This window comes from Corvus cornix, chromosome 15 (genome assembly GCF_000738735.6).
Source record: "Corvus cornix cornix isolate S_Up_H32 chromosome 15, ASM73873v5, whole genome shotgun sequence".
In the NCBI taxonomy this organism is placed as follows: Eukaryota; Metazoa; Chordata; class Aves; order Passeriformes; family Corvidae; genus Corvus; species Corvus cornix.
Genome location: NC_046345.1, coordinates 4,679,060 through 4,702,852, shown reverse-complemented (window position 1 = coordinate 4,702,852; position 23,793 = coordinate 4,679,060). Strand labels below are relative to the sequence as shown.

Here is a 23,793-nt window from a genome sequence, read left to right as displayed (position 1 = left end):
GGAACCTGAGAGCTCACTTCCATCTCCAATAAGCAGCAGGAAAAGGCACATGGCAACAAAAGTGAAAGAATAAAAAAATTCCAAGAAGCATTATTTGGAATTAAAATAGAATTATATAAAGTGTATTACAGTCTGTTCTATCATTTAAGAAGTAATAACATATTTATATATCTTTTATTACAGAGCGATAACCCGAAGAGAAGGAAGTCGATATTTAATCCATGTACAATATAAAGAAATAACAGAGCAGAAAAACCACTTTCCCATTCAACAACATTCTAAAGATGCTTTTTAATTAGACATTTAAGCATTAAACATTTCTCAGTAGTAGGTTAAACTACTCAATACAGTAATTTCAGTGCATTGTCCAAGCAGACGTGGAAATGCAAACACATTCAAGGGCTTTGTGGAAACCTCGTGTCAATCCCCTCAGTTTCCTCAACACAAACAGTCACAGAATTTCTGGCCTAGACCAAGAACCAGAAAATCCTCCAACTGTTGGGAACGCAGCACTGTCACCTGTGGGAGTGGAAAACCCAGCCTGTGGGAATGTTCCTGTGAGCGTCACACGTGGGACGCACCCATGGAACCCTGGGGTGCTGCCACGGGAATATATCCCAAAGAACACACCAAGAGTCACCTTTTCCACCATCATCTAAAGGAGAGGGAAGGAAATCTGTGCAAGGTTTTAAAAGGAGCTGGGGGAGCTGGTTAATGGTGGTGGCTGCACTGACACGGCCCATCCCCATCTCCCATCGCCCGGCAGGAATCCTGGGGATCGCTGCTCCGTGGGGAGCAGAGGGGCTGCCAAACTAACAGTGGCAACAGCTCCCATGAGAAACAGGGCAAAGCAGCAAGGAAAAGACTTTTCCATCAGACAGACGTCTCCATCTCATCTCCAGGGAGCACAGGAAGCTGCTGCCAGAATAAAATCCGGGAGCGAGAGATGTGCAGATGGGACTTGTCTCCTGCCATCCTGCTGCTATTTCCTGCAGACTGGGACTGCAAATCCCCCCCTGTGACTCCTCCATGAGAAGAATTGGCACATGGTTTTGGCAGCTCCAAGCCTGACAGACAGTGGCCCGGGCAGGCCCCGTGGGAGCCGCGCTCCCGAAACACCGATGGGGAAAAAGACAAAAGGAGAAGGAGCTGAAGTGCTGGTGCTTTATGGTTTGTATCCAGAGCAGCCCCTCAGCAGGACATGGGGAGGGCAGCCCAAGGAGCTCTGCCAGGTGAGGAGAGCTCTCCACTTTCCTTCTCCCTCTTCCACATTTTCCTGGTTGAGCATGAGGAACACCTGGAATCACCTCCCTCCCTGGGCTATGCTTTTAAAGGTTACTGAAAGAGCACTTATCTGGGGCAAGAATTAAGTCTGTCTTCCATGGCCATGGTGGTTGGTGTTTCAGAATGAGAGTCCAGAGACAGGGAATAGCTGAGAATTAGGGATACCCAAACACCCGTGTGGTCCAGGAGATCTCTACTCTGCTATCAGCACATCTTGCCAAAGGAAGGACAGGAAATCATCTGAGAAACTGAAGATCACATTTAGGTTATCCCACAAGATCAGCATAAAAATAAAAACTTAAACCTGGTATTTACAGATTAACAAATAAAAATATGAAGTGGGACTATCCGAACTGCTATTAAAGTGACATTCAACAATTAACTGGAACCCTGATATGAGTGTAACATCCTCCCTCTTCCCTTCCTTTTTTTTGTTATAAAAACAGTATTTACATAATGTTACTTTTTTTTTTTTTAAAGAGAACTGGTTGACATTATTGCTTGATCCGTTTTAGGAAAGACATTCCAATGAAGCAATTATTCCACATGCTGACAAAACACAGAATATACCAATTCAAGAGTGACAAAAGTTAACATTTTGTTCATCTAAAAATTATCTCCATCTGCCGGGTCAGCAGATCACATGTAAATATTAGCCAATCAAAAATACATTTTACAAAAAATAATCAAGTTTCCTTTTTCAATATGGCAGTAAACATGATTTGTTCTTCCACTCTCACCTTCCACAAACTTCATTCTAAATAGGAGCTTACTATTTGTTCACAAAAAAAAAAAAAAGATAAATTCGATTAAAATTATTATTTTCATAAACAAACACAAAGCCCAGCCAGACACATCTCCCAGAGGTCAGTGCTGAACATCTACAGAGTCTGTTCCACAGCGAGGGGAGTTCCCTGGATCACAGCATTCCCAAACAGCTCTGTTTTCCAAGACTTTCTGAAGTGCTAACTGTGACCCAGGGGTTCTCCTGACAGGCAGGTCTGAAGTGCCCCTGTCCCCCCTGACCTGACAGACACAGCTTTGTATTTGACTATGAACTGAAGCAGCTTTTCTCCACAAAACAGGAAGGCACCATGCACAGAGCAGTTGAGGCAGGAAGCAAACAGCAGCAACATGACATGGGGGTTTAGGTTCAGATGAGTTAAGGCTTCTGTTGAAGTTCTTTATCTTCTCCTAGTTAGAATCACTGTCTGGAAAGGAAAACAGAAAGAAAGGTGGGATACAGTCAGGCAGCTGGAACAGGAACTCCCTGAAATGTGTTTTCTGTTGTAGTGCCACCTTGGTTGTGTCTATTTAATGCATTAAATGCTCAAGAGCTGCCCAGAATCGTGCTGAAACCACACCAAGTTTTCAAACTTTGGGAAATCACAGCCCCAACAGAGTGAGTGTTGTGAAAATCAAATGATGCGCAGAATCAGTGGAACTGTGACTGGGAGGGAAGGGGCACTGCCCTGCTTGGCACCACTCCCTGACACCCCTGGTGCACAGGGCAGGGTAAGGGTGGTGTTGGTGGGGGCACAGTGGTGAGACCAACACATCGAAGAAAATGTGAGTTTATTACTGCACACCTGCACTTAGCAAAGCACCCCTTCCTACCCAAGTACCTTTTCAAACCTGATTCTCATAATGGCTCTGTCTCTTCTTTGATTTCAGCTCCTTCAGCCACTGAGGAGACTTTTCTTCTGACCTAAGATATAAAAAAACCCACTCTTTATTCTTTCATTATGAAAATTCCTGACAGAAACAACAAAAAAAAAAGGAATGTACAACTTGTTGCATTATTTTTTCCTTCCACCAAGAAGCGCATTAGCCTCTTCCTGACGCTGGGATTCTCTCACCTGTCCTCCTTTTCCACACTGGAGGGCAGCACTCTGCTGCCGGGAGTGCCGAGCTGTGCTTTGGGGGATTTGAAGAGCTGAGCAGAGCCGATGTCACCAGTGCTCTCAGACTCTTGTCTTTTCCGCAGTTGGGCCTAAATACAAAAATAAAGAAAGGGGTCCTTTGAAGCCAGCATCCAGGCTTTTTTTGGAAAGCAGAACAGATCACTCCAGATTTATAAAAACAAAAAAATTCCCTGAAATGAGTGAGGGAGTTCTTTATAAAGCACCCACAGCTACTGAACTGGTTTATCTCCCACCTGCTGGGCTCTGCCTGAGCTCACCTTGAGGACAGAGTGATCCATCCCTGGGAACACAGGCAGTCTCTGGGCTTGCACAGAAGATGACCTTGGAGTGTGCTGGATCTTGTCTTCCTCCTCAGAATCTTCCTGTTGCATAGTTTTCTTCTCTTCTAATTAATTGTTTTCAATAAAAAAGCAGAGGGGGAAACCATGAGCCAGCTTTTCACCTCTGCCTTGTCCTAGATCTCTTCCTGCACTCGAGCAGGAACGAAGGGCAGTACTTAAAAAATGCCCTTTACAAACTCCTACCCTTGCACCCAGGCTGATCACAACCAATTATTCCAGGTAGCTGAGGGGTTACCTGTGGAATCTTTGAACATCCAGGCATTATCTGGTTCTTCTGTCAAGGAAAACCTGTTCTCCAGGTCCAGCCCTCTGCTCCTGCGCAGCGAGTGGGACGCGGGCGCCCGGCACCGGCGCTTCTTGCTCAGCTGCACCCGAGTCTTCAGAGCACTGGAGTCCAGGACAGCCGTGTGCTGGAGGAACACAGACCTGGGAGTGAACCCCACCTCCTCCACAGTGACTTCCCAACCCACTGGATTGCATTCACCTGTTCAGTTTAATTAATATATATATATATATATATTTGCCTGACTATTATTATTGTAGTTACTTAAAATTATACAGAAGAGAGTTTATGATGAGGACATGGTACTTCGTGGCTAACTGGGTGTAATCCTTTGGTCTCTCTAGGCTGTGGATACCTGAGCTGCATGAATTATTTGCACTAAATGAATATAAAAAATAACTGCAATTATCAGGAGTTTGGTTCCTAGAGTGTTTTATGAATACAGGCCTTGCTAGTCCAAGACTGGGATCTAAAAAGAGCAACTACACAAAATTCCCTCATAGTGCAGAGCTGCAGCTTCCCTGCCAGCCACAAACACTTGAAGCCACTCACCAGCAACAAAGACACTCCAAGTTTAGTGTCACAGCATTCAGAAAACTTCTGTGATCAGTCATTTCCAACATATCCAATCAGCAATAACATTTACAGAGCAAAACAAGGAGCTGTAATTGATTTGCTTGCTTAAAGCAATTTGCTGTTACAGACTTGCCTGTAACCACCAAATATCCCTGAGCCCTCCCTTCTCCAGCAGATGTGGGTTTGCTCCTTTTCGAAAGATTTCAGGTCAGGAATAAACTCCTCATCACACAGCATTTGGAGCTATTAATGTTTTACAGAGACATCTTTAGTGGCCCAGGGACAAAACAGAACCTTCTGGAAGTGTTCAAACACGGTGTGGATGTGGCACTTGGGGACGTGGTGGTGGTGGCCTTGGCAGTGCTGGGGCAACAGTTGTACTCGATAGTGCAACTGTTTAGTTTGTTCTCCAAACTAAACAAAGTTCTTGCAGCACTAGACCTCATTAACTGTGTATGGCCAGAAATTCCTGGCCTTAAACCAGCTGCAGGATTCTTCACTATAAAAAAATCCTTTAAAATTCAACTCTGAGCTACCATGGAAAGAAACCAATTGTAAATAAGAAAAATATTAGTGAACATCTTTACGGCCTTAAATCTGCACAGCTGACAGCACAGCAGCCACTAACTGTTTGTGTTATTTAATTATGCTTCCAATGTTCATCCCTGGAAGTGTCCAAGGCCAGGTTGGATGAGGCTTGGAGAAACCTGGTCTAGTGGAAAGTGTCCCTGCCCATAGCAAGGGGTAGAACTGAATGAGCTTTAAGATCCCCTCCAACCCAAACCAGCCTGGGATTCTATGATTGATTATCCAAGGCCAGCAGCTTTATGGAATCTCTCAGAACCTGAACACTACAGAGACTTAGAAGAACTCCGTAGTTTTGATCCTCAACTTTTCGGGCAGGAAAGCAGCTGGGAAAATCAAGTTTGGGAAAGGCAGAGCAAAACTGGCTGCACAGTTTCCAGAAGAAACTGCTTTGAAGGGATTAACCGAGGGCACGCACGATGGCAACTTACATCAATGAAGGAGAAATAACTGCTCTTGTCCTCAGGGAGTGTGTCTCCTGCAGGAGGCAAATCAGTCCCATCAGTGGAGTCCATGTCCGTGCTCGAACGGTCCAGGCTGGTGCTCCTTTGGTCTTTGGAGAAGTCATGGTGCTCGGCCAGGGAGGGCGGCTCTGTCTGCGAGGACAGCGAGGATGGGTGGCTGCCCGGGGGCTGCTTCCGCCCTGGCACAACCTCATTTTCCAGGGAAGGAGATTCTCCCACAAAGCTGCAAACGGAGCAAATGGAATCTGTGAGACTTCGGGGTGAATAAATACCTGCAAGGCCAGGCTGGATCCCACATGATCAGCGTGAGTTAAATAAAAGTGGAATGGAAAGTTTGAGCACCAAGGGGAGGCATCAGGTACCAGCAGCAGCGTGGGGATCCCTTCCACTAGCACAGCCCTGACCCCTTGGATTCACAGTGCGTTGGGGATTGGGGTGTATTCCAGCCAGCCAGAGGATGTTTCCCTTCAGGAATGCTGGAGCTGAAGAGAGGTGGGCACCAGGTGGCACCCTAAGGCAGGGCTCCACGGGCAGAGCTTCCTGCGCCTCGGGGAGGACGGCAGCAGCACCTGCACCCGGTGCTGGGATGTTCCCAGTGTATTCCTAGAATTCCTTCCGTGGCCTAGACTGACAGGAATGGGCTGCAGGGTCAGGACTGGAAGCTGTACACAGTTGTGGCTGCCTTTGTCACAAAGGCTGGAGTATTCCTTGAAACAGCAGGAAGACTCTACTGTCAATAAAAATTGGGGCGTCTTGCTTCTAATTCCCAGTTTGAAAAAAGAACCTAAAGGATTTAGTTCTGATTTGTTTTTTCCTCCTCTTGATAGAAGTCTTATGTCACTAAGCACCATTTCTTGGGCACATATCTAGAAGAACTGTTCTAAACCTAAAAAAACCACGTATATATCAATTTACGCACATCTTTTAACAACACACCTTCGTATTTGGCACAGCAATTCAAGGAGAAAAACACTCAGGAGTGTCCTGCTGGATAACAGCATTCCATCAGCACCAGCACATGGTACAATGTCCAGTCTGGCAGAGCAGACACTGCCCAGAGGGCTTCCAGCACACAAGCAGAGGGAATGCTGCTTCCCTCCTTCACCAGTGGGCCCCAGGATAATTAAGAATGGCACTAATGAGCTCTGGGGGAAAGTTTTTGTCTAGGATTTGTGCTTCAAATGACATTTGGTAGCTGCAGCATTAGGCTTTAGAGCCACTGCAACATGGAAGAATGGAGAGGGGAGGGACAATCTGTAGGACTTTTCATGGAAATTAAAGCATGTGTTGAAAGGATCCTGTTGGATTTGCACATCTCCAAAAAGTCTCTGCCCTGCTACATCCATCCCAGGGCTGCAGCTGATACATTTCACTGAGGCTTTTCAAACTGAAATATTTGAGAGCAAGATGTGACACAAATCCAGCTGAATTCACACTGGTTGGTGGCTCCTCATTCACAAACCTTCCCAGTGGGTTTTTCTTTGGAGTTCCTGCACAATTACAGCCCCATACAACAACCCCTGTGGCACAGCTCATCCCCAAATACGGGAAGGATGCCTGGAGTCCAAACCCTGTTATGTGCAGTGGATTCTTTCCAGTGAACAGCAAATTAGGGGGGGAAAACTCCCTTCAGACAAATGAAATTGAAAATGGATTTTCAGTTCTCATTACTGAGATGTATCGTGCACCTCCTTCCATTATTTCATTAAGATTTCAGGGTTTGTGAGCACATCCATGAGCTGCCCCTGATGTTCCACAGGTGCATTTACAGACACTTCTCTGAGAAATCATCCCTCACGTGGAGCACACAAACCCAGCAGGATGGTTATCACAATGGGCAATAAAGTGTCAGCAATCCTCACCTTCAACTGCAATTAAATTTAATTAGTTTTAGCAAGACAGTGCGTAGAGGCCATAAAGGTGTTACTTCAGCCTGTAAAATGAGGAGTTAGAGATGCATGAATCCATCACCTAAAGCCAATTCCTTTCCTGTAAAAACCAATAATTTTCCCTATGAAGACTGTTCTAACCTAAAAGAGTTTTCTACAATGCCAACTTGGAAAAGCTTACCAAAGCCTAGCTTACTAATTTGAGAAAAATTAAAATAAAATCTTTTAGATAAACTAAGAAAAATCCAATTAACGCCTCCAAATTGGAGGAGATGGTTTCATCTCTGTCCTTCCAAGGAGCTACTGGCCAAAGCCCACTGGAAGCAGCCCAGAGGAGCTCCTTACACTAATCCCAGCAGTGACTCAGTTCTAGAGGAAAATGCTCCTTTCTTCACCTTCCAAAAGCTCATCTAGGAAAAGGACCGTGTTCATCCTGTTGCCCTGTAGTTACGGCTTTTTGTTTTAAAATTCCCTTCCTCTCCCAGACAAGGGGTGGAGTCACCACCCCTGGAAGTGTTCAAATGCCAAGCATTGGTGGCATTTGGTTGGTTTAGTGGCCTCGGTGGGATTCAGGTGAATCACACTGGACTCAGTGATCTTGGAGGGCTTTTCCAACCTTAAGGACGCTGTGATTCCATGAAGATGAGGTCATTCACACAAGCACTAATAAAACTCTCCTAAAAGAATCCCTCCATGGCTCCAATACTGGGAAATGCCCCAGACTGGAGGTTCCCCCAGCACAGCAGGAGGCTGGGACACCGTCTGGTCCCCGCGGGATGTGACACCGTGGGGGCTGGCAGGGGAAATGCTCCGAGGGAAGTGAGCCAGGCCAAACAGGAAAACTGAACCATCAACATCTCCTGCGAGTTCCTGCCTCCAGCTGGGGCGAGGAGGAGGCACCAAAGCTCAGAGCACCCACAGCAACATGAGGAGAACGTCTACACTGCTCCTGGCAGGGACTTCATCCAAAATAAACTGCAGACAGAACGCACGTTCAATATATTCCAGGAAGACTTCCATTATTTAGAAGTACATTAATCTCATTTCTCTTCAAGTGCCTGAATTAATACAGCAGTAATTCCCCTGCAATGAGCTGTAAGTCGAAACAAAGCAGAGCAATGGGGTGGCAAAATGCTGAAGAGTCTCTACACTGACACCATGATACTGTAAAAAAAGCAAAACCTAAACATTTCTTGCAGTGGAAACAAAATTCCAGCACATGGGACTGAGTTCAATCCTTCAGTGAACCGGAATGTTTAGGTGGAGCTGCTCTAATCAGGATGGATGGATTGAAATAACTCTCCAGTGCTGTCTGCTCTGAAGCTGAGACAAGCACCTTTGTTAAGAAACTGATCTCAGAAATGTCTGTATCATCCTGGAATCCAAGATAATTTTACAGCAGCCTGGCTGTCACTGTTGGCATTCACTTGGCTGCTGAACCTCCGAGCTGGTCGTTACCCTGATTTCATAAGCAATAAAATATTTATAACACACAGTTCTCAAATGCAGAACACACCAAACATAATTGACATTAATGTCTGCTGTAAGATCCCAACAAGTATAGCATTAAAAAACAGATAAAATGCTATTTTCATACCACACTGAGCAGACAGGACACGAGTTCAGGGTAGATCAAGCTGTAATTTACACAACAGGTGTAAACTATAAAAAACCTCACACTTTGCTGCTCTAGGTTTATTTCACTAAATCATTCTAAGAACAGAAAAGCATCAGCAATACTCTGTTTCACTCAACTGATATCCCATTTCATCCTCCACTTCACCACCAATAAAGCACTTGAGAGTCTGAGCTGTGGACACGGAGAGATGAACCCTGTGTCACCCCATCTGAAGCCCAGAGTCTTTGTTCCAGAGGGATTTTGCCATTCTGCTATTCCAGAGGGATTTTGCCACTCAGCCCACCTGGCAGCATTGTTGAGGCTGTTAAAAGGAATGGCAATGGCAGAAAAACAGATTTATAAGCAAAGAAAACAAATAAAAGTGTCCAAGAACAGGGCTTGGAGCAACCTGGTTTAGTGGAAGGTGTCCCATGGCTGAGGGCTGGAATGTGATCATCTTCAAGGCCCTTCCAGCACAAACCATTCTGGGATTGTTGGATGGGTTGGAATGTGTTGGAACCCAGAGTGCAGGGAATGTTTCTCTGCCTGTACTGAGGGACCCATCACCCCAGGGAAACACTGTTTTTAACCTTTGTCCATGGAGAGGGCTGCCAAGGCTTTGGGATGAATTAGAATCTACAAGGGTGTGAGTTAGGTGGTAGTATAATATACAGTTTGTTACAGGGTGAAAAATTTAGAGTTTTAGGTTTACTAATATGGTAAGTAGATGAAGGCAAGATGGATCCCTGTGGTTTTTCAGGTCTCCTCCTTCTTCTTCACCTACTCCATTTTCTGCAGTGTTGGTAGCACAGAATGATTGGTTAGGAAATGCCACAGTTTAGGGCTACATGAATAGATAATTAGTTCATTAGGCACTGGTAGAAAAGTCAAAATAATGTACATTCTTAGTGACAATTGGGTGATTTATCTTTCAAAGGGCCTTGAGTTTCCTGCATTTTGTCTTTTGGTACTTGCTCTGCTTCATGCTATGTCAGCAGCATGTAAATTACTGGTAAGATACAATAAACAATCTGAAGACTGAGAAGATCCAAAAGTCCCGTTCGTCTCTTACTCCTGGCAAGGACTTTCTCCCCCATCCGGGGAGGACATGTGGGGGTCGAGAACCCACACAGGAATGTGATGACCTTTAAGGCCCTTCCAGCACAAACCATTCTGGGCCTGTGGGATTCCAGCCTTCCCCCTCAGCCCGGAGCTGAGGAAAGGCCTCACCTGTCGCCGCTGTGCCGCTGCTCGTTCCAGGTGCCGTACTGGCTGTCGGGCTCCTGCACCAGCGTGTCCGTGTCCTTCGCCCCCGGCGGCTGCCTGGAGAAGCATTGCCTCAGCTGGTCCTGCAACAAAACCTTCTGTCAGTCCTCCAGCCCCTGGTTGAGGGATTAACAGGTTTTATTTGCAATAACGGGTTGGAATCTGCCAATTAAACTTGGCTGATTGGGAATGAACTTAAACACGGAGAACTGCTGGGAACTCAGAACAACCATTCTCTGTACAAGAATTCTCTGCACAATGATTACAATAATTGTTTTCCTGGCCAAGTAATGGATCTAGAGGTTGGAGCTGACTCCCTGTTTTCAGTAACTCCATGCTGCTTTAATATTGCTCTTATCTCAGGTTGCATACAACTTCTCAAAGCACCTATGCAAGCACAAGGAATTCTGCTGGGAATGACATTTCATCTCCTCAAGCACAGCAGGCAAACATCAACTCCACTGCTCTTTTCCTGGGTTTAATAAAAAGATCCTTTTTTTTTTTTTTAAGCTTTCTTTGGAAGACATTCAAAATAAAATGCACAAATAAATAAATAAGCACAGGGCCAGACACAAAAAGCCTTCTACAAACTGATGTAACGTCCAAACCCAACGCAGGAGAGCCCATGGTGGGTTTGCTTTGTTCTATTCTGACCTTTAATTTCCTAACTGTTTTTATTTCATGGATCTGCTGCTTTGCTAAGAAGGAAAGAGTGGATCCCAGGCCCGCCCCTTTCCAGGGAGAGAAGTGGGTCAGTGCTGGCACCCCAGATTTGCAGCACACCAATCTCAACACAGCCCTGCAGTTGTGCTGAGTTACTCAGGGAGCTTCAAGAGTTCCTGAAATCCTACACTGGGAGCAGATAATTAACTGTTGGTCCCTTTCACCTTCATTACCCTGAACAAATACAAACATGGCTTTCAGCTCCAGATCGGCTTTGCTTATCAAGATTTTATCTGACAGCAAATTACATGGTTTTCCACCTGTCCTTGGAAAAATCCAAGGATTTTTCCCTCTTTATTAGTACCCCCTGCCTCAGACCCATTGAGCAGAACACGTTGCTAGGACTAAGCCACATCTCCTTCTCTTTGGGCAGCACACACAAAGTAACAGTAATTAAGAAATCCCATCTTTAATATGTAGAATTCCTTCATATTACTGAGGGGAAAAAAGAGAGATTGTATTTTTTTCTTGTTTCCTTAATTTTGCACACCTAAAGAAGGCCACCTTAAGACTATAAAACCATTAAGGATAATTCAGCAGTGCTGATAGCTGGCTACTGAAGTAGTCCCACAGCACTTCCAGCTCTCATAACCACTTCTTATTTCCCAGTGGCCACAGCCACTCTCCAGCCCTGTCGTGCTCTTTGCTGCTGACAAAGTGTTTGTGTTTTAATGCAAAGAAAATACAAAAGGCTCCACCACTTACTCCAACTATCACCACAAACCTCAGAGTTAAAAGACCAAGTAAAATTCTGTTTGTAATACTCAAGTAAAACAGGCTCAGTTTGTGAGTTACACGGAACAGATGTTTCCTGCTTTTCATACTCCAGATGTTCCTGCAGCCCCAGAATTCACTGGTTCTTACACTTTATGCAATCATAGGATTCTTAAGGTTGGAGAAAAACCTCAGAAAGATGGAGTCCAACCTATCCTATACAGATATCTAAATACAGATATGTACATGAATGCCTGGAGGCGAGTTAAGCTCTTACATTTCCCACTCCATGCCAGGTACAAGATTCCAAACGCGAGCCAGGCACACGCTGCTTCCAACATGGGAGATAGAAACCACAGGGCATTTCCTTCTGCTTGGCTTGGCTGTATGTTTTGCCTTCCATAAATTCCCTCTGCAACTTCCCAATCCCATGATTTGCTCCAGGGACTCCTGGGCTGGGCTCTCACCCAGTGGCCACAGCACCTTTGGCCGGTGGCTGCACTTCTAGGAAAGGCACTAACAAATTCCAGTGGTTCTTCCCACTTCCTTCCCCAACTGTCCATGCTCATCCAGGTTTGTTTTTTTTTTTCCCCAGCTTGATGCTTATTACGAATTTTTTTCAATCCCAATCTCACATCACGAGTTACCCCACTCTTACAATCCATTTGTACAGTATTTCCCACTGGTTATGACTAAAGCCCGTTACCTCCACACACAGCACAGACCTTTTTATTTGCAATCACTCACACTGTTTCTACTAGAAATTAGACTAAAAAGCTTAGAAACAGGAACAGGAGCAGCAAAGGAGCAACTTTTGTCCTGTTGCAGTGGGGAGCCCTTGTTTACACAGTGCAGAGTTATCAGGGCCGTGGGGGCTGGACAGGAGGGGTGTGGACAGCCCAGATAACAAGGGCTCAGCAGCCACAGGGGTCAAGTTTAGATGCAAAGACAGGCTCAGTAATTCCCAACAACATTTTACCCTGCTGGCCAGAAACACACCATTAGCAGAGTTATTTCTCTGTGCTAAACCCAAAACAAGCCTGAAAAAGAAATAAAATAACCTCACAGTGTCTTCAGAAGTAGTAAAGTTCAATACAACAAACAAAGTCTAAATGTCAGGAATAAAACACTCCAAACTCTAGGAAACCTAGAGTTCTCTACATTCTAAGGACTTTGTTATATTCAGAATCATTATTTCATTTTGCTTCTGGAGGAAGCTGCTTATTTCAAGACAATTGTGTCCTTCCCTGACAGGCCCTTTCAACATGTACTTTTTAAGGTGCCAAATGATTAATTGGAAAAAAATAAATGTTCTCTAGGTACCAAGCACAAAAATAAGGAGTGGGAAGAGGAGCTGATCCTCTCCTTGGCTGGTGGAGGAGGTGTTGGCTGGGGGCACCGAGGGCGGTGCAGAAAAGCAATTTATAGCCTGTGCAGCAGCTCAGAGGAGAGGGGGTGCTGAGGAAGGAAGTGATAACAAATCAGGAAGATTTTCCTTGCCAGAAAGTCATTATTAGCAAGAATGAAGAGTTTTAGCTTTTTTTTTTCTGAAGATCTCTTTTCTATCGCTGTCATCATATTCCTGAAAGACTCAAGGCAATCAACACATGAAGCCAGGCCAGGTACAGACATTTCCTCCATAAACAGAATATTCAGGAAACTGGAAAACTAATCATTCCGAAGGAAAAAGCAGTAAAGAGGGGTCTGGTGTCTTTTTAGCACACAAGATGAACCCAAATTAGAACTTTTCTAATTTACGATGACAGAAAAATCTCCCAAATCAAATAAAACCCACACCTGATCCAGGTTTCAAATGCTGTAATTCTCCAAGCTTTGATCTTTAACTTCCCAATTGTTATGCCAGGAGCCAGGAAAAAAAATCTACTTAATTTTTCTATAAAATAAAACAGCTGAGCTGTGTCCTGCTTTGCCTCTGGTTCTTCTTCTAAAATGAGCCATTATGCCTCTTCCAGTCCTCCCTTGGAATTAAGCTGGGCTTGGCTACAGTCCAGGGCTGATTACTCCTGCAATTTCCCATTCCTGAAAACGATGCACACACAACGTTGGTCCCAGAAGCCCCAAAATCACCTCTAAATCTGAGTCAACACAGACATTTATGTGCAAAACCCTCCTGCATGGATGGGAAATGAAGACCTGGCACAGGAGGAACAGCAGCTCCAAGAGATCTCCTGAGTCAGAAGCTGCACAGACAGTTTCAAAAATATCTTTCTTCGCCAAGGAGCCCGAGACATCAGCCAGCCAAAGTGACAGCCCACAGCTTGAGTGTGAATGTTCAGAGCTGAATTCCACTGGCATGGATTGGATATGAAGAGAAACTGCACAATGGAAGGAAGTTTTGACCATCTGCCTTGTTAATACACAACTCAGAGAAAAAATGGTGCTGATTTCTTGAAAAGGGATTTTTTTTTTCATTTTTCCCTCTCCTTACTTTAATTAAAGAAATAAAAAATGTGGTCAAATTGCCCCTTAAGTGTGACACTGAATTTTAGAAGAGCTCACAAGTCCTTACAAATCCAGAAAAGTATTCCAGCTGCTCCCCTGCAGCATGCCAGAAGACAGCTACAGACCTCCACCTATTCATATTTTATGACATTATTTTGTAGCTGACTCTGCTTTGAATGGGATGCTGGGCTCGATGAGCTCCACAGGTCCTTTATAACCTAAATTATTCTACAATTATCCTAAGGATTCTAAGGACTAAGAGGTGAACTCTATATTTTGGAGCACTAAAAGAATCATCAGAACATAACATCAGATTGAAACCAACCAAACACTGAAAACCCCACCACAATAAGAGGGTCTGTGGGTCACAGCCTGTGGATTTTAATTTGGAAGCACTCAAATGCCAGGACAGCAAGTGGGAAGAGGATCCCAGGATTTCCATCTGTACTTACTATCCATCCAATGAATGCTGCCCACAAGGAGTAAGTCATGGCTCCAGCTCCTCTTAATTCCCAGCGATCAGGTGGGATTCAGACTGGTGAGATGGCCAGCTCCGTGTTTAAATTAATTGCTGGATGGAGTCAGTGCCTCAGGCAGCGTCCCAGGCTGAGGCAGCACCTTCTGCCCCCACCCTCCCTGCTGCAGCCCCAGATAAAGAGTTCCAGGAACTGCCCAGCTGAGCTCAGGGATGAGTTACAGACCTCCAGCATGAGGGAAGGCTCCCCAGCCCTCCCAAACACGCCAGCCAGAACAACAGCCTCAAACAGGGCAGCACTGCACCATCCCTGGAGCCCAGCCCCAAGAGCAGGGACAGAATTAAGGGAATTAATCCCACCCAGAATCTCCAGGTCTTTTACACCACAACACGGCCACCTCCAGTGTGGGCAGAGGATTAAGGAGATGGCAGTGAGTGGCTGTGGTGTCTGTTCAAGTGGAACGTCCCTCTGTGGGATGTCCAACTCTGGGGTCCCAGCACAGGGAGGACATGGAGCTGTTGGAGCGAGTCCAGAGGAGGCCGTGAAAATGATCAGAGGGATGGAGCAGCTCTCCCCATAAGGAAAGGCTGAGAGTTGAGGTTGTTCAGCCTGGAGAAGAGGAGGCTCCAGGGAGACCTTACTGTGGCCTTTCAGTACCTAAAGGGGCTCCAAGAGAGCTGGGGAGGGACTTTGGACAAGGCGGAATGGCTTCCCACTGACAGACAGTAGCTTCAGATTAATGTTAGGAAGAAGTTCTTCCCTGTGAGGGTGGGCAGGCCCTGGCACAGGCTGCCCAGAGAAGCTGTGGCTGCCCCTGGATCCCTGGAAGTGCCCAAGGCCAGGCTGGACTGGGCTTGGAGCACCCTGGGCTAGTGGAAGGTGTCCCTGCCCATGGCAGGAGGTGGAATGGGATGGGCTTTACGGTCCCTTCCAACCCAGACCATTCCATGATCCCACTGGCCCCAGTGCATCCTGGGCTGGGCAGGACAAGCTGGTTTTATGTGGGAAACTGGAGCTGCTGCTGCTGAATGCACAAGCAACGCCTGGAGAAACACACGTGTGCCCCATGTGACTGTGAGCACTCACACCACATATTCAGCTCTGTTAGATCCTGAGGAGCTACACTGCTCTGCTCAAAAATCCTTTAAATAATGGATGTTTCCCTCTCCCATGGGCAGTAATGTTCCAGTCCCACGGTACCAAGCATCTCATAAATGCCATCAGCCCCGACAGCCTCCCTGTTGCTATGCAACCCTGGGCTGCCTCTCCATACGTGTTTTCCTTGCCTCTTCCACAGGGATACGATACCCAACCACCAACGACATCCCTGATGCTAAAGCCTGACAGCATTTCCCTTACGAAACAGGAGTTGTTTTTAGAGGGTGACTGGTCTAATTCTCCACCTTGTCATTGCTTCCCCATTGATGCACAGGCCTGAATCCCAACCCCCTTCTCCCTGGAAAGGCACAGCAAAAATTGCAGCAAAGCCGATGTACTAAAGGGGCTCCAAGAGAGCTGGAGATGGACTTTGGACAAGGACATGGAGGGGAATGGTTTTAAACTGGCATAGGGCAGGTTCAGATTAGATACTAGGAAGAAATTCTTCCCTGTGAGGGTGGTAAAGCCCTGGCACAGGCTGCAACACCAGAGACAGACACAAAGTCTACCCAGCATCGATTCTGGCCACAACAGAGAATGTGGTCAAATTAATGCAGATGAAGTTGGGTTTGCCAGGGATCTGGTTACGATCATGCAGTGACATCAGCTCCCTGCTCCTGCAGTGACTCCTGGTGCCGTTACTCTCCTCATTTCACAGAGGATTTCAAAGATATTTGAGAGTTTATCGTTTTTTCTACCCTGCAAATCGAGCTGCTCTGCCCCGCTGTGAACACTCACCACACACACGTCAGCTGGTTCAGGGCAAGGCTGAAGATGGAGCAGAGGTTGACTCAATGTGCAAAAAGCAGATGAGAACTAAATTCTAAATATAAGCCCTGCTAGGGCTGCGTGAGCCACGACAGCACTTCCTCTGAGAGGTGGGAACGTACAACACCACAGCAGAGGAACTAGCTGGGAACATCTTTAAAACCTCTCCTATATCATCAGATTAAATTTCCTTTTCAGCCTCAGGCAGCCAAGCTGATAAGGAATGAACCCCCAAGAAAGCCAAGGCAGCAGGAAGGAGCCAGAGGCTCCGTCAGGAAGATCCTGAGCAGCGACAGGGAATCCAGGCTCTCCCCAGGGCACGTGTAACTCCCATCAATGTTAATAAAACCTGGCACCGAGCGTGGAACAGGATCCCTCGACTTCAACACTGCAAGAGGCACAAGCCAGAACAAGGCAATTTCATACTGGGATGCCAAGGAGGGAATAGATTTGCTTTTTTTGAAAAGCTGCATAGTTGAAATCAACACCTCCTACTCGAAATGCTGCATTTCACAGCTCTTCTGCACAGTTAACGTCTCTCCACATGAGACACAAGCTAAACTTCAAACAAACATTCCTGGGAAGAAGTGCTCATTAGCTTAAAGCCTGGAATTAAAGATGTACAGACAGTGATAGGATTTCCTGACAACAAGTGAATAACAAACGTGCTCGTTTCAACACACAGCTCGCACAGCTCAGGAGATGTTTTAAGAGACAGCAGTCAAAACACACACACAGAGAACACCAGGAGTGTTTCCCAAAACTTTCACAGTATTACCAATTGCAGTAAAAATGGATTGCCAGGACAGGGAGGCTGTGAGGCCCTGGCACAGGGTGCCCAGAGAAGCTGTGGTTGCCCCATCCCTGGAAGCATCCAAGGCCAGGCTGGAGCAACCTGGGATACTGCAAGGTATCCCAAACCATGGCAGGGTGTGGGACTGGATAATTTTAAGGCCCCTTTCAACCCAAATCCTTCTGGGATTCTAGGATTCTAAGGTTTGTATTCAGAGAAGTTTTTGTTTAATACAATTTACTTCTCCTGAAAGCTGTCACTTAGAGCTTTAAAAAAAAAAAGGCAGCAATGTGGATGAGCACAAAATACCAGCTCTAAATCTATTTATGCTATTTTCTTCTTGTTTAAGAGTATGGTAAAAATCAACTCCTTGCAGTCAGCCTAAGTGAAATCACAGAGTAAAGTCATTTAAATAATTATTCCTGTCAAAATAACGAGAGAACAACAAAGACAGCCACCAAATGCCCATCACTATGGGTTTCTGGCCCAGATTTATCTGCCAGCTACGTTCATGGCCTGTTAAACCAAAGAGAAGTTATTAAGAATGAAAAAGCAGGAACTGTTTCAGCACTGGCCCTTGTATCTTCATTAATTAAACTGAACAGCTTCACTCCTCCCCCCACCCCCAAACAAGACAAACAACCCATTTTTAAAGCCTGCCTGCTGCAAACTTGCTTCCCCCTACCCTAACAGCTCCCTGGGAATTTAAAGATAACATTTAAAGATTAAAATTCCATTTACTGATAGTACCAAAAAATTACTTTTAAGAACAATTCATTGTGTTCTTGGTGAATATTAGGCAGAAGAGTTCAGCAACTATCCCCTGTAGGGTCTGTACCTATTCCAAGTTCAGAATCAAAGTGCCAACTTGTAGTAATTTCTTTTACAAATCGTTTGTTGAAGGATGTTCACCACAAAGGACAAACTTCTGCAGACAGACTTGGGTACAACAGAACAGGCACTGCAGATCAAAGCTTTTTTATAAACAGAGACACAGCTCCCGGTGAATGAAGGTGTGGAACTCAAACCAGGACCCTCACCTGCTCCAGAAAGGGATCCTGTTCTATGGGAAAAGTCAGAGTCCACCAGCTGTCCCCAGGAACAAGCTGCACAAGCTTAGACTGGCTGGAAAAGAAACATCTGGGAAGATTAATAAAAACTAGGATGGGAATTTCAGCCTCTAGCAGGGAAAAGGCTGTAGGATGCAACAAAAACCCTCAGAAGGACTAAGTGCCCTCCCAGCACATCTGGGACACGTGCAGCAAACAAATCACTCCACTTCCATCTTTATTTTGGAACTATATCAAAAATTGAATTTAAACTAAATAATGCTGCCAGATGAATTTTGAATGAAAACACCATTTTCTTTGACTGCCCAGTACACCAAAAGGAAACCACTACTAAATGCACTTTGGTGTTATTTCTAGCACACAGCAGAGCAATTTAGGTAAAACACATCGACCACTCTCAGCCTCAGAATTCATCTTTCCTGTTCTGTGTGAAACACCCCCAAGGTTTTCCATGACTTTTTTTAGCAGTGTAAGTGGAGCCAAGGGCATCAGACAACTGCCCTGGTTTTATTGTATGGCAACAAACCTCAAGACCTAGAACAGAGCTGGCTGTGAAACCAGATCTCACACCTATAATAGAACCATGACCCAGAGACCCTGATTAAATCAGAGGCCATGTTTAATGCATGTATCTCTGCTCCTCTTACAAAGACACCAAGCTGATGACATGAGATGAAAATGGACAATTAACTCAATAAAAATACCTGAAAGAAAAATCAGCTTCTATTTAAAAAGTCTCACTGTAAAGTAAAAACTTCTGCAAGCTCAGCTATGGATTCGCATATGTGAGGCTGAAGAAGTTTACTCACACTGACTTAAATTGTGCTGCCCAAGTTGAATTTGGACACGTTTCCTTGCCTTGTACAATGCCAAATTCTCCACCAGTAGCCACCAGTGGCAGCAGGAAAGGGAGCTGGAAGCCACTGGCCCTCGCTGTGTCAGGCAGGAGCTCATGAGCACGGCTGACCCTTGTTTAAAAACTCCATCAGCACTGAGTGACTGCTCTACACTACAGCCCTAAAGCAGCACAGAAGTCAGTTCGTATGAATTACACACTTTTTACTCATTCCACAGTTTTTGGTAGCACAATGTCAGTAGTTTTAAGGACTGAGACAGGACCCTGTTGCAATCAGATAAAAAAGTACCAGCTTCAGGTCTCAGTCATTTGCCACAGACACAATGGCACCAACCACAAACTTCTCGGAGTGCTCAGACCTTACGTTTGAGCCCAAGTGAAACCAAATTCACACATAAAGCCAAGCACAAGCAAAATTCTTGCTGAAACAGAGGAACAGCAGCTCCAGCACTGTCACCAGTGACTTAAGTGAAAAGGTCACCCCGTGTCTCCCGATTTCTGCTCCGTAAGCAGGGCTGCGTAGGACAGCAGAACATTTTTCCTTTGCAGGTTTCACATTCCCATTTTTCAGCCTTCTTTCACACGAGTTGTTCATTCAGATGATTCCAATAAATCTAAAACACCAGCTTAAAAAAGAAGGCAAGAGAACTTCACCATGCTAACGCTGTAACAGTGGTTACCAAATATTTTCTTCTTCATTCTTTTGTGCTTACTTGACACTATTTTCTTTCCCAGACTGTCCAAACAGGACATGGATAGCAAGCTGGGACAGAAATGCTCTACCCAGAGCTGATAGAGAGCACTGGAAACAGAAATATTCAAACACCACACCTGCCCAAGGAATGCAGCGTCACTCGCACTCATTCCCTGAGCAAACCCTGCGAGGCCACAGCAGAGCTGCCCGTTGTTTGCACTTCACAATGAGTAACTGTTTTGTTTAATAATAAAAAAAAAGAAACCAAAACATTTTAGCCACTTCAGAGAGTTTGGATTTACTCAACACGTTGGCACCAAGGCTTGGGGCCCCTTTCCACACAACTCAACCACAGTCACTCGCTTCCCCCTGGTCAAACATGGGGCTTAAATCACCAGTTTCAGGTACAACTCAAACCACTGGTTTCAGCTCCTCTCCGTGAAATAAAACAGGAATAAACCAGGTTTGTTTCCCTTTCACTCCCTATCACCCCAAACCTTTGCTGCTTTGTAGGATGTGCCAGAACTAGAATTGGTCGGGAGGATCGTGGCAACCTCAGGAAACCAGCCTCTCTTCCACCACTCTGCCATGCCATGGAATACAGACAGTCCTTCCTGAACATAACCTGGAAGCTAATGGAAAAGGGAGGGGGAAAAGGGCTCCATCTGGCACAGAGCTGTGGGGAACCAAGAGCTCTTCACCTTTGCTTTGCTCCCAGGAATTGCACCCTGCCTCTGTCACACCACAGCCTTCACAAGTCACGTTGACCCTATCACATCTGTGGCATGACAAAGATGGAAGCATTCTGAGAAAAAACACCCTTTTTTCAATAAAAGAAGGGAATAATGATCATTTATGTTGCCTGCACAGTGACAGCACTTCACTCTTCTTACAAATTTAGCTTCAGGCATTTTTTTACTGGAAAATCACAAATACTGAAGCACACCCAAAGCCATGCTGGCCTGTGCTGGGGAACTGACCAACACCAGACCATTGTCAGATTAACTTTCTCATTTCAGACCAATACTTGTCCTACCTTAAAAATCAACTACATTTTCCCCATTCCCCAAACCTTGACTCCCTGGCAAATGAAAACATCCACCTGCGCTGCAGGAAGCAGCTGGGAGAGCAGACAGACAGACAGCACTATCTGGAGGTGTTTTGGGGGCTGTTTTTAGATGGAAAAGCAGACAGGAGGTAGGTTTTGTTAGGAGATAAAATGCTGCAACAAACCCGAGGGTTTTTATCATATTCTCTCCCTTGAGGGTCTCAAAAAGGTGCATCGCTTACAAGCTCGGGTGGCTCTGAGCTGGGCTGCCTCTTCCTCAAAGAGGAAAACCTCTGCTGACTCCGCACTGAAAACCTTCGGAAGGACTCTCTGCTCCGGGATGCAAAGTGCCTGAAGGAAGAGGTTCTCTTGAAGGGAGTCCTGGTGCCACCTTCCCCGCCACTCCGCTCATGAGCCACCGCAGTAGTGACTAAATTTAGTGCTTCCTGCAAGGATCTCCGCACTGTGCCCATCCACTGGGTCATGTGAGTTTGTGCCACTGTCAGTTTGTCTCCAAGGTAATCCATTTTTTTTTTTTTCCAGCAGAGATGAGATATCAATATCCAGTAGCAATTAAAATAGATTCTCCTTAACAACCCTGATATATTTTGCGAAAAGTGATTCCGTGTATAAAATATTTCCAGCTAAGGTAAACAGCACTGCACTATCACCCTCAGCATATTCCTAAAATTAAATAACCAAAGATGTGAGGTGGGAGATTGGTATTTGTCAAGTAGGAAAAAATAAAAGACTTTTCCTACTTACAATCGGCTTTCCAGAGTTCCATCAAAATATGTTTAATTCAGCCATGTTAAAGAGATAAATCAATGTTTAAATCCTGACACAGTCACTTGAAACGAGTCCATTTGCAAGCAGAGAATTAGGCTCTTACTCTCTCATTTCTGAGCAGGAAAAGCAACTCCCTTTTTAAGCCAAGTTTTTGTTTTGCTGTAAATATCAGAAGGATAAAACAAATCTTATTCTCCTGGCTCGGCCACTCATCAGATGAGAGTGCATTGACCAAAGTTCTGGTGCTCCTATACAATCCATTTAGCAGCAAATCGATTAGATCTTCTAAACAATAAATCCAGATTCTTTTCTTCCCAAAAAAACTCTGCAGAAGGGTGTCAGCAGCAGAATCCCCTCCTCACCAGCCTTGCTGCCTTCGGAACCATCCTGGAGCTCTCCCCTGGCAGAATTGTGGAGCGAAGCCGGGGAGGCTGAAGGGGAAGCGTGTCCAGCCTTCCCCGCGGGACTCGTTGGCTGCTCAGAGCCTGCCAAAAGAGCTGCTGGATGACATCAGCTCCTCTGCTTCCAGGGGGGCTCCCAGCCGAGGGACAAACGCACGGACTGTCCCCACGCCTGCTCTCCTCACACGGCCCCGAGCGGCTCTGCAAGCAGCTCTGGATGCACAGCTGTTTGTAGCCCGTCTGGCTCCCAGGCAGGGTCTGCCACGCTCCCAGCGCTCCCGACTAAGGCACACGAGGTTACAAGCAGGAGAACGCTGCCTCTGGAATGCCGATCCCTCCTCTCCGTCCCTGCCTCGCCTGTGCTCCGGGGAGGAAACAATGAGGAGGTGACCAGCCGCAGAGGTCTGCCCAAGGAAGGATCTGGGCTGGGCTTTATTATAGTACAGGCAGGGTTACCATGGCAACGCAGGGAACAGCATCTGCTGGCTCCGGAGCAGGCAGGAGTTGCACAGATCTATTGGAATGATTCATAGTTTGCATATGTCACGTGGACTTAGTGATTTTAACCCTTCCTGGGGAACGCGGCTCTGCCACGGAACGTCTCGCACAGACACCAGAGGATTCCCACCGGGATGGGGCCACACCTACACCCCGCTCCTGCTGCTCAACGGGCACACGGGCAGTGCCACCTCCTGTACCTGGTTCCTTGTGCCATTCACGGCCTCAAAGAGGACACGTCCCAGTCAGCGACTGTGCTATCGGCACAGGATAATGATTAAGCCAGAGGCTCAAACCAAAGCTGAACAGGTCTGACCACTGGAAGCCGGTTTTTTCCACTTTTCTACACTGTTCCCTGTTGTGAGGAAGGGCTCCATGTCCTTTCCCAGCTCTGCTCCCTCCTCAGCTGCTGGGAGACCACGGCTGGTACCACAAACCCAAAACAACTGAGGGTAATGACACGAGCGCAGGTGTCACCAGCCATGTAATTCCTGGGAACAGCCCACTTGGGAGGACAGCAGGAATAAAAGCTTGGGGTTTAAATCAATAAACCTAAGTTTATGATGTAAATTTGGACTTAGAAGTCCAAAGTCAAGACCTGACTAGTTCAGGACCGAGGGTAAAGAGGCAAGACAGGCATGTTGGAAGCTGCTCACTCTCTTGTTTGTTCAAGGGGGTTTGTGGCTGTTGCTTAATTTGCCATACAAAGTACCATGAACTTGCATCACCCTCTGCTCCTCTGAACCATCCAGGAAGAGGATTCAATGGAACAAAGAATTTCTAGATAACATTTGATGCAATGGTTCTTGCGTAAGGTTTATTGTATCAGAAATGTGCCTTGCAGACATGCACGATCCCAAGATGCCCTGAGGAAACAGGGTGCCTTCCCTTTTAATCCCTGCTTTTAGGAGCTCAACTCCACCAAGCTGTAATTTATCTCCAAGAAAAACAGTAGTGACAGAATGTAGCATTCCCTAACTTATTCTTATTTTTGAATGTATTTGTTTTGAACATTCTCAAATTAGTAGCCTCATAAAACCTCTCAGAGATAAAAGAAAATCCAACCAACAGAAAATACTTTTTTCTCCCCCTCAAACAGCTCTTCTCTTAA

At 45.8% G+C, this 23,793-nt stretch overlaps 1 protein-coding gene across 11 annotated transcripts in view; it reads right to left on the bottom strand.

The window, feature by feature from the left end:
* Window positions 1–93: 93 nt before the first annotated feature.
* Window positions 94–23,793, bottom strand: part of KIAA1671 (KIAA1671 ortholog) — a 65,842-nt gene continuing 42,142 nt past the window's right edge. For 6 of the 11 annotated variants that reach the window (XM_039560752.1, XM_039560756.1, XM_039560755.1 and 3 more), the window contains 7 exons: window positions 10,196–10,314; window positions 5,426–5,681; window positions 3,786–3,960; window positions 3,467–3,594; window positions 3,144–3,277; window positions 2,920–2,992; window positions 94–2,495 (listed from right to left, as the gene is read on the bottom strand). In XM_039560752.1, coding sequence (XP_039416686.1) covers window positions 2,469–2,495; window positions 2,920–2,992; window positions 3,144–3,277; window positions 3,467–3,594; window positions 3,786–3,960; window positions 5,426–5,681; window positions 10,196–10,314 — 912 coding nt within the window. In that variant the 3' untranslated portion in view covers window positions 94–2,468. Of the gene's footprint in view, window positions 2,496–2,909; window positions 2,993–3,143; window positions 3,278–3,466; window positions 3,595–3,785; window positions 3,961–5,425; window positions 5,682–10,195; window positions 10,315–14,583; window positions 14,702–21,236; window positions 21,754–23,793 lie in introns of those variants that run through there. The other 5 variants (XM_019285170.3, XM_010398274.4, XM_039560759.1 and 2 more) reach the window with 4 other exon arrangements.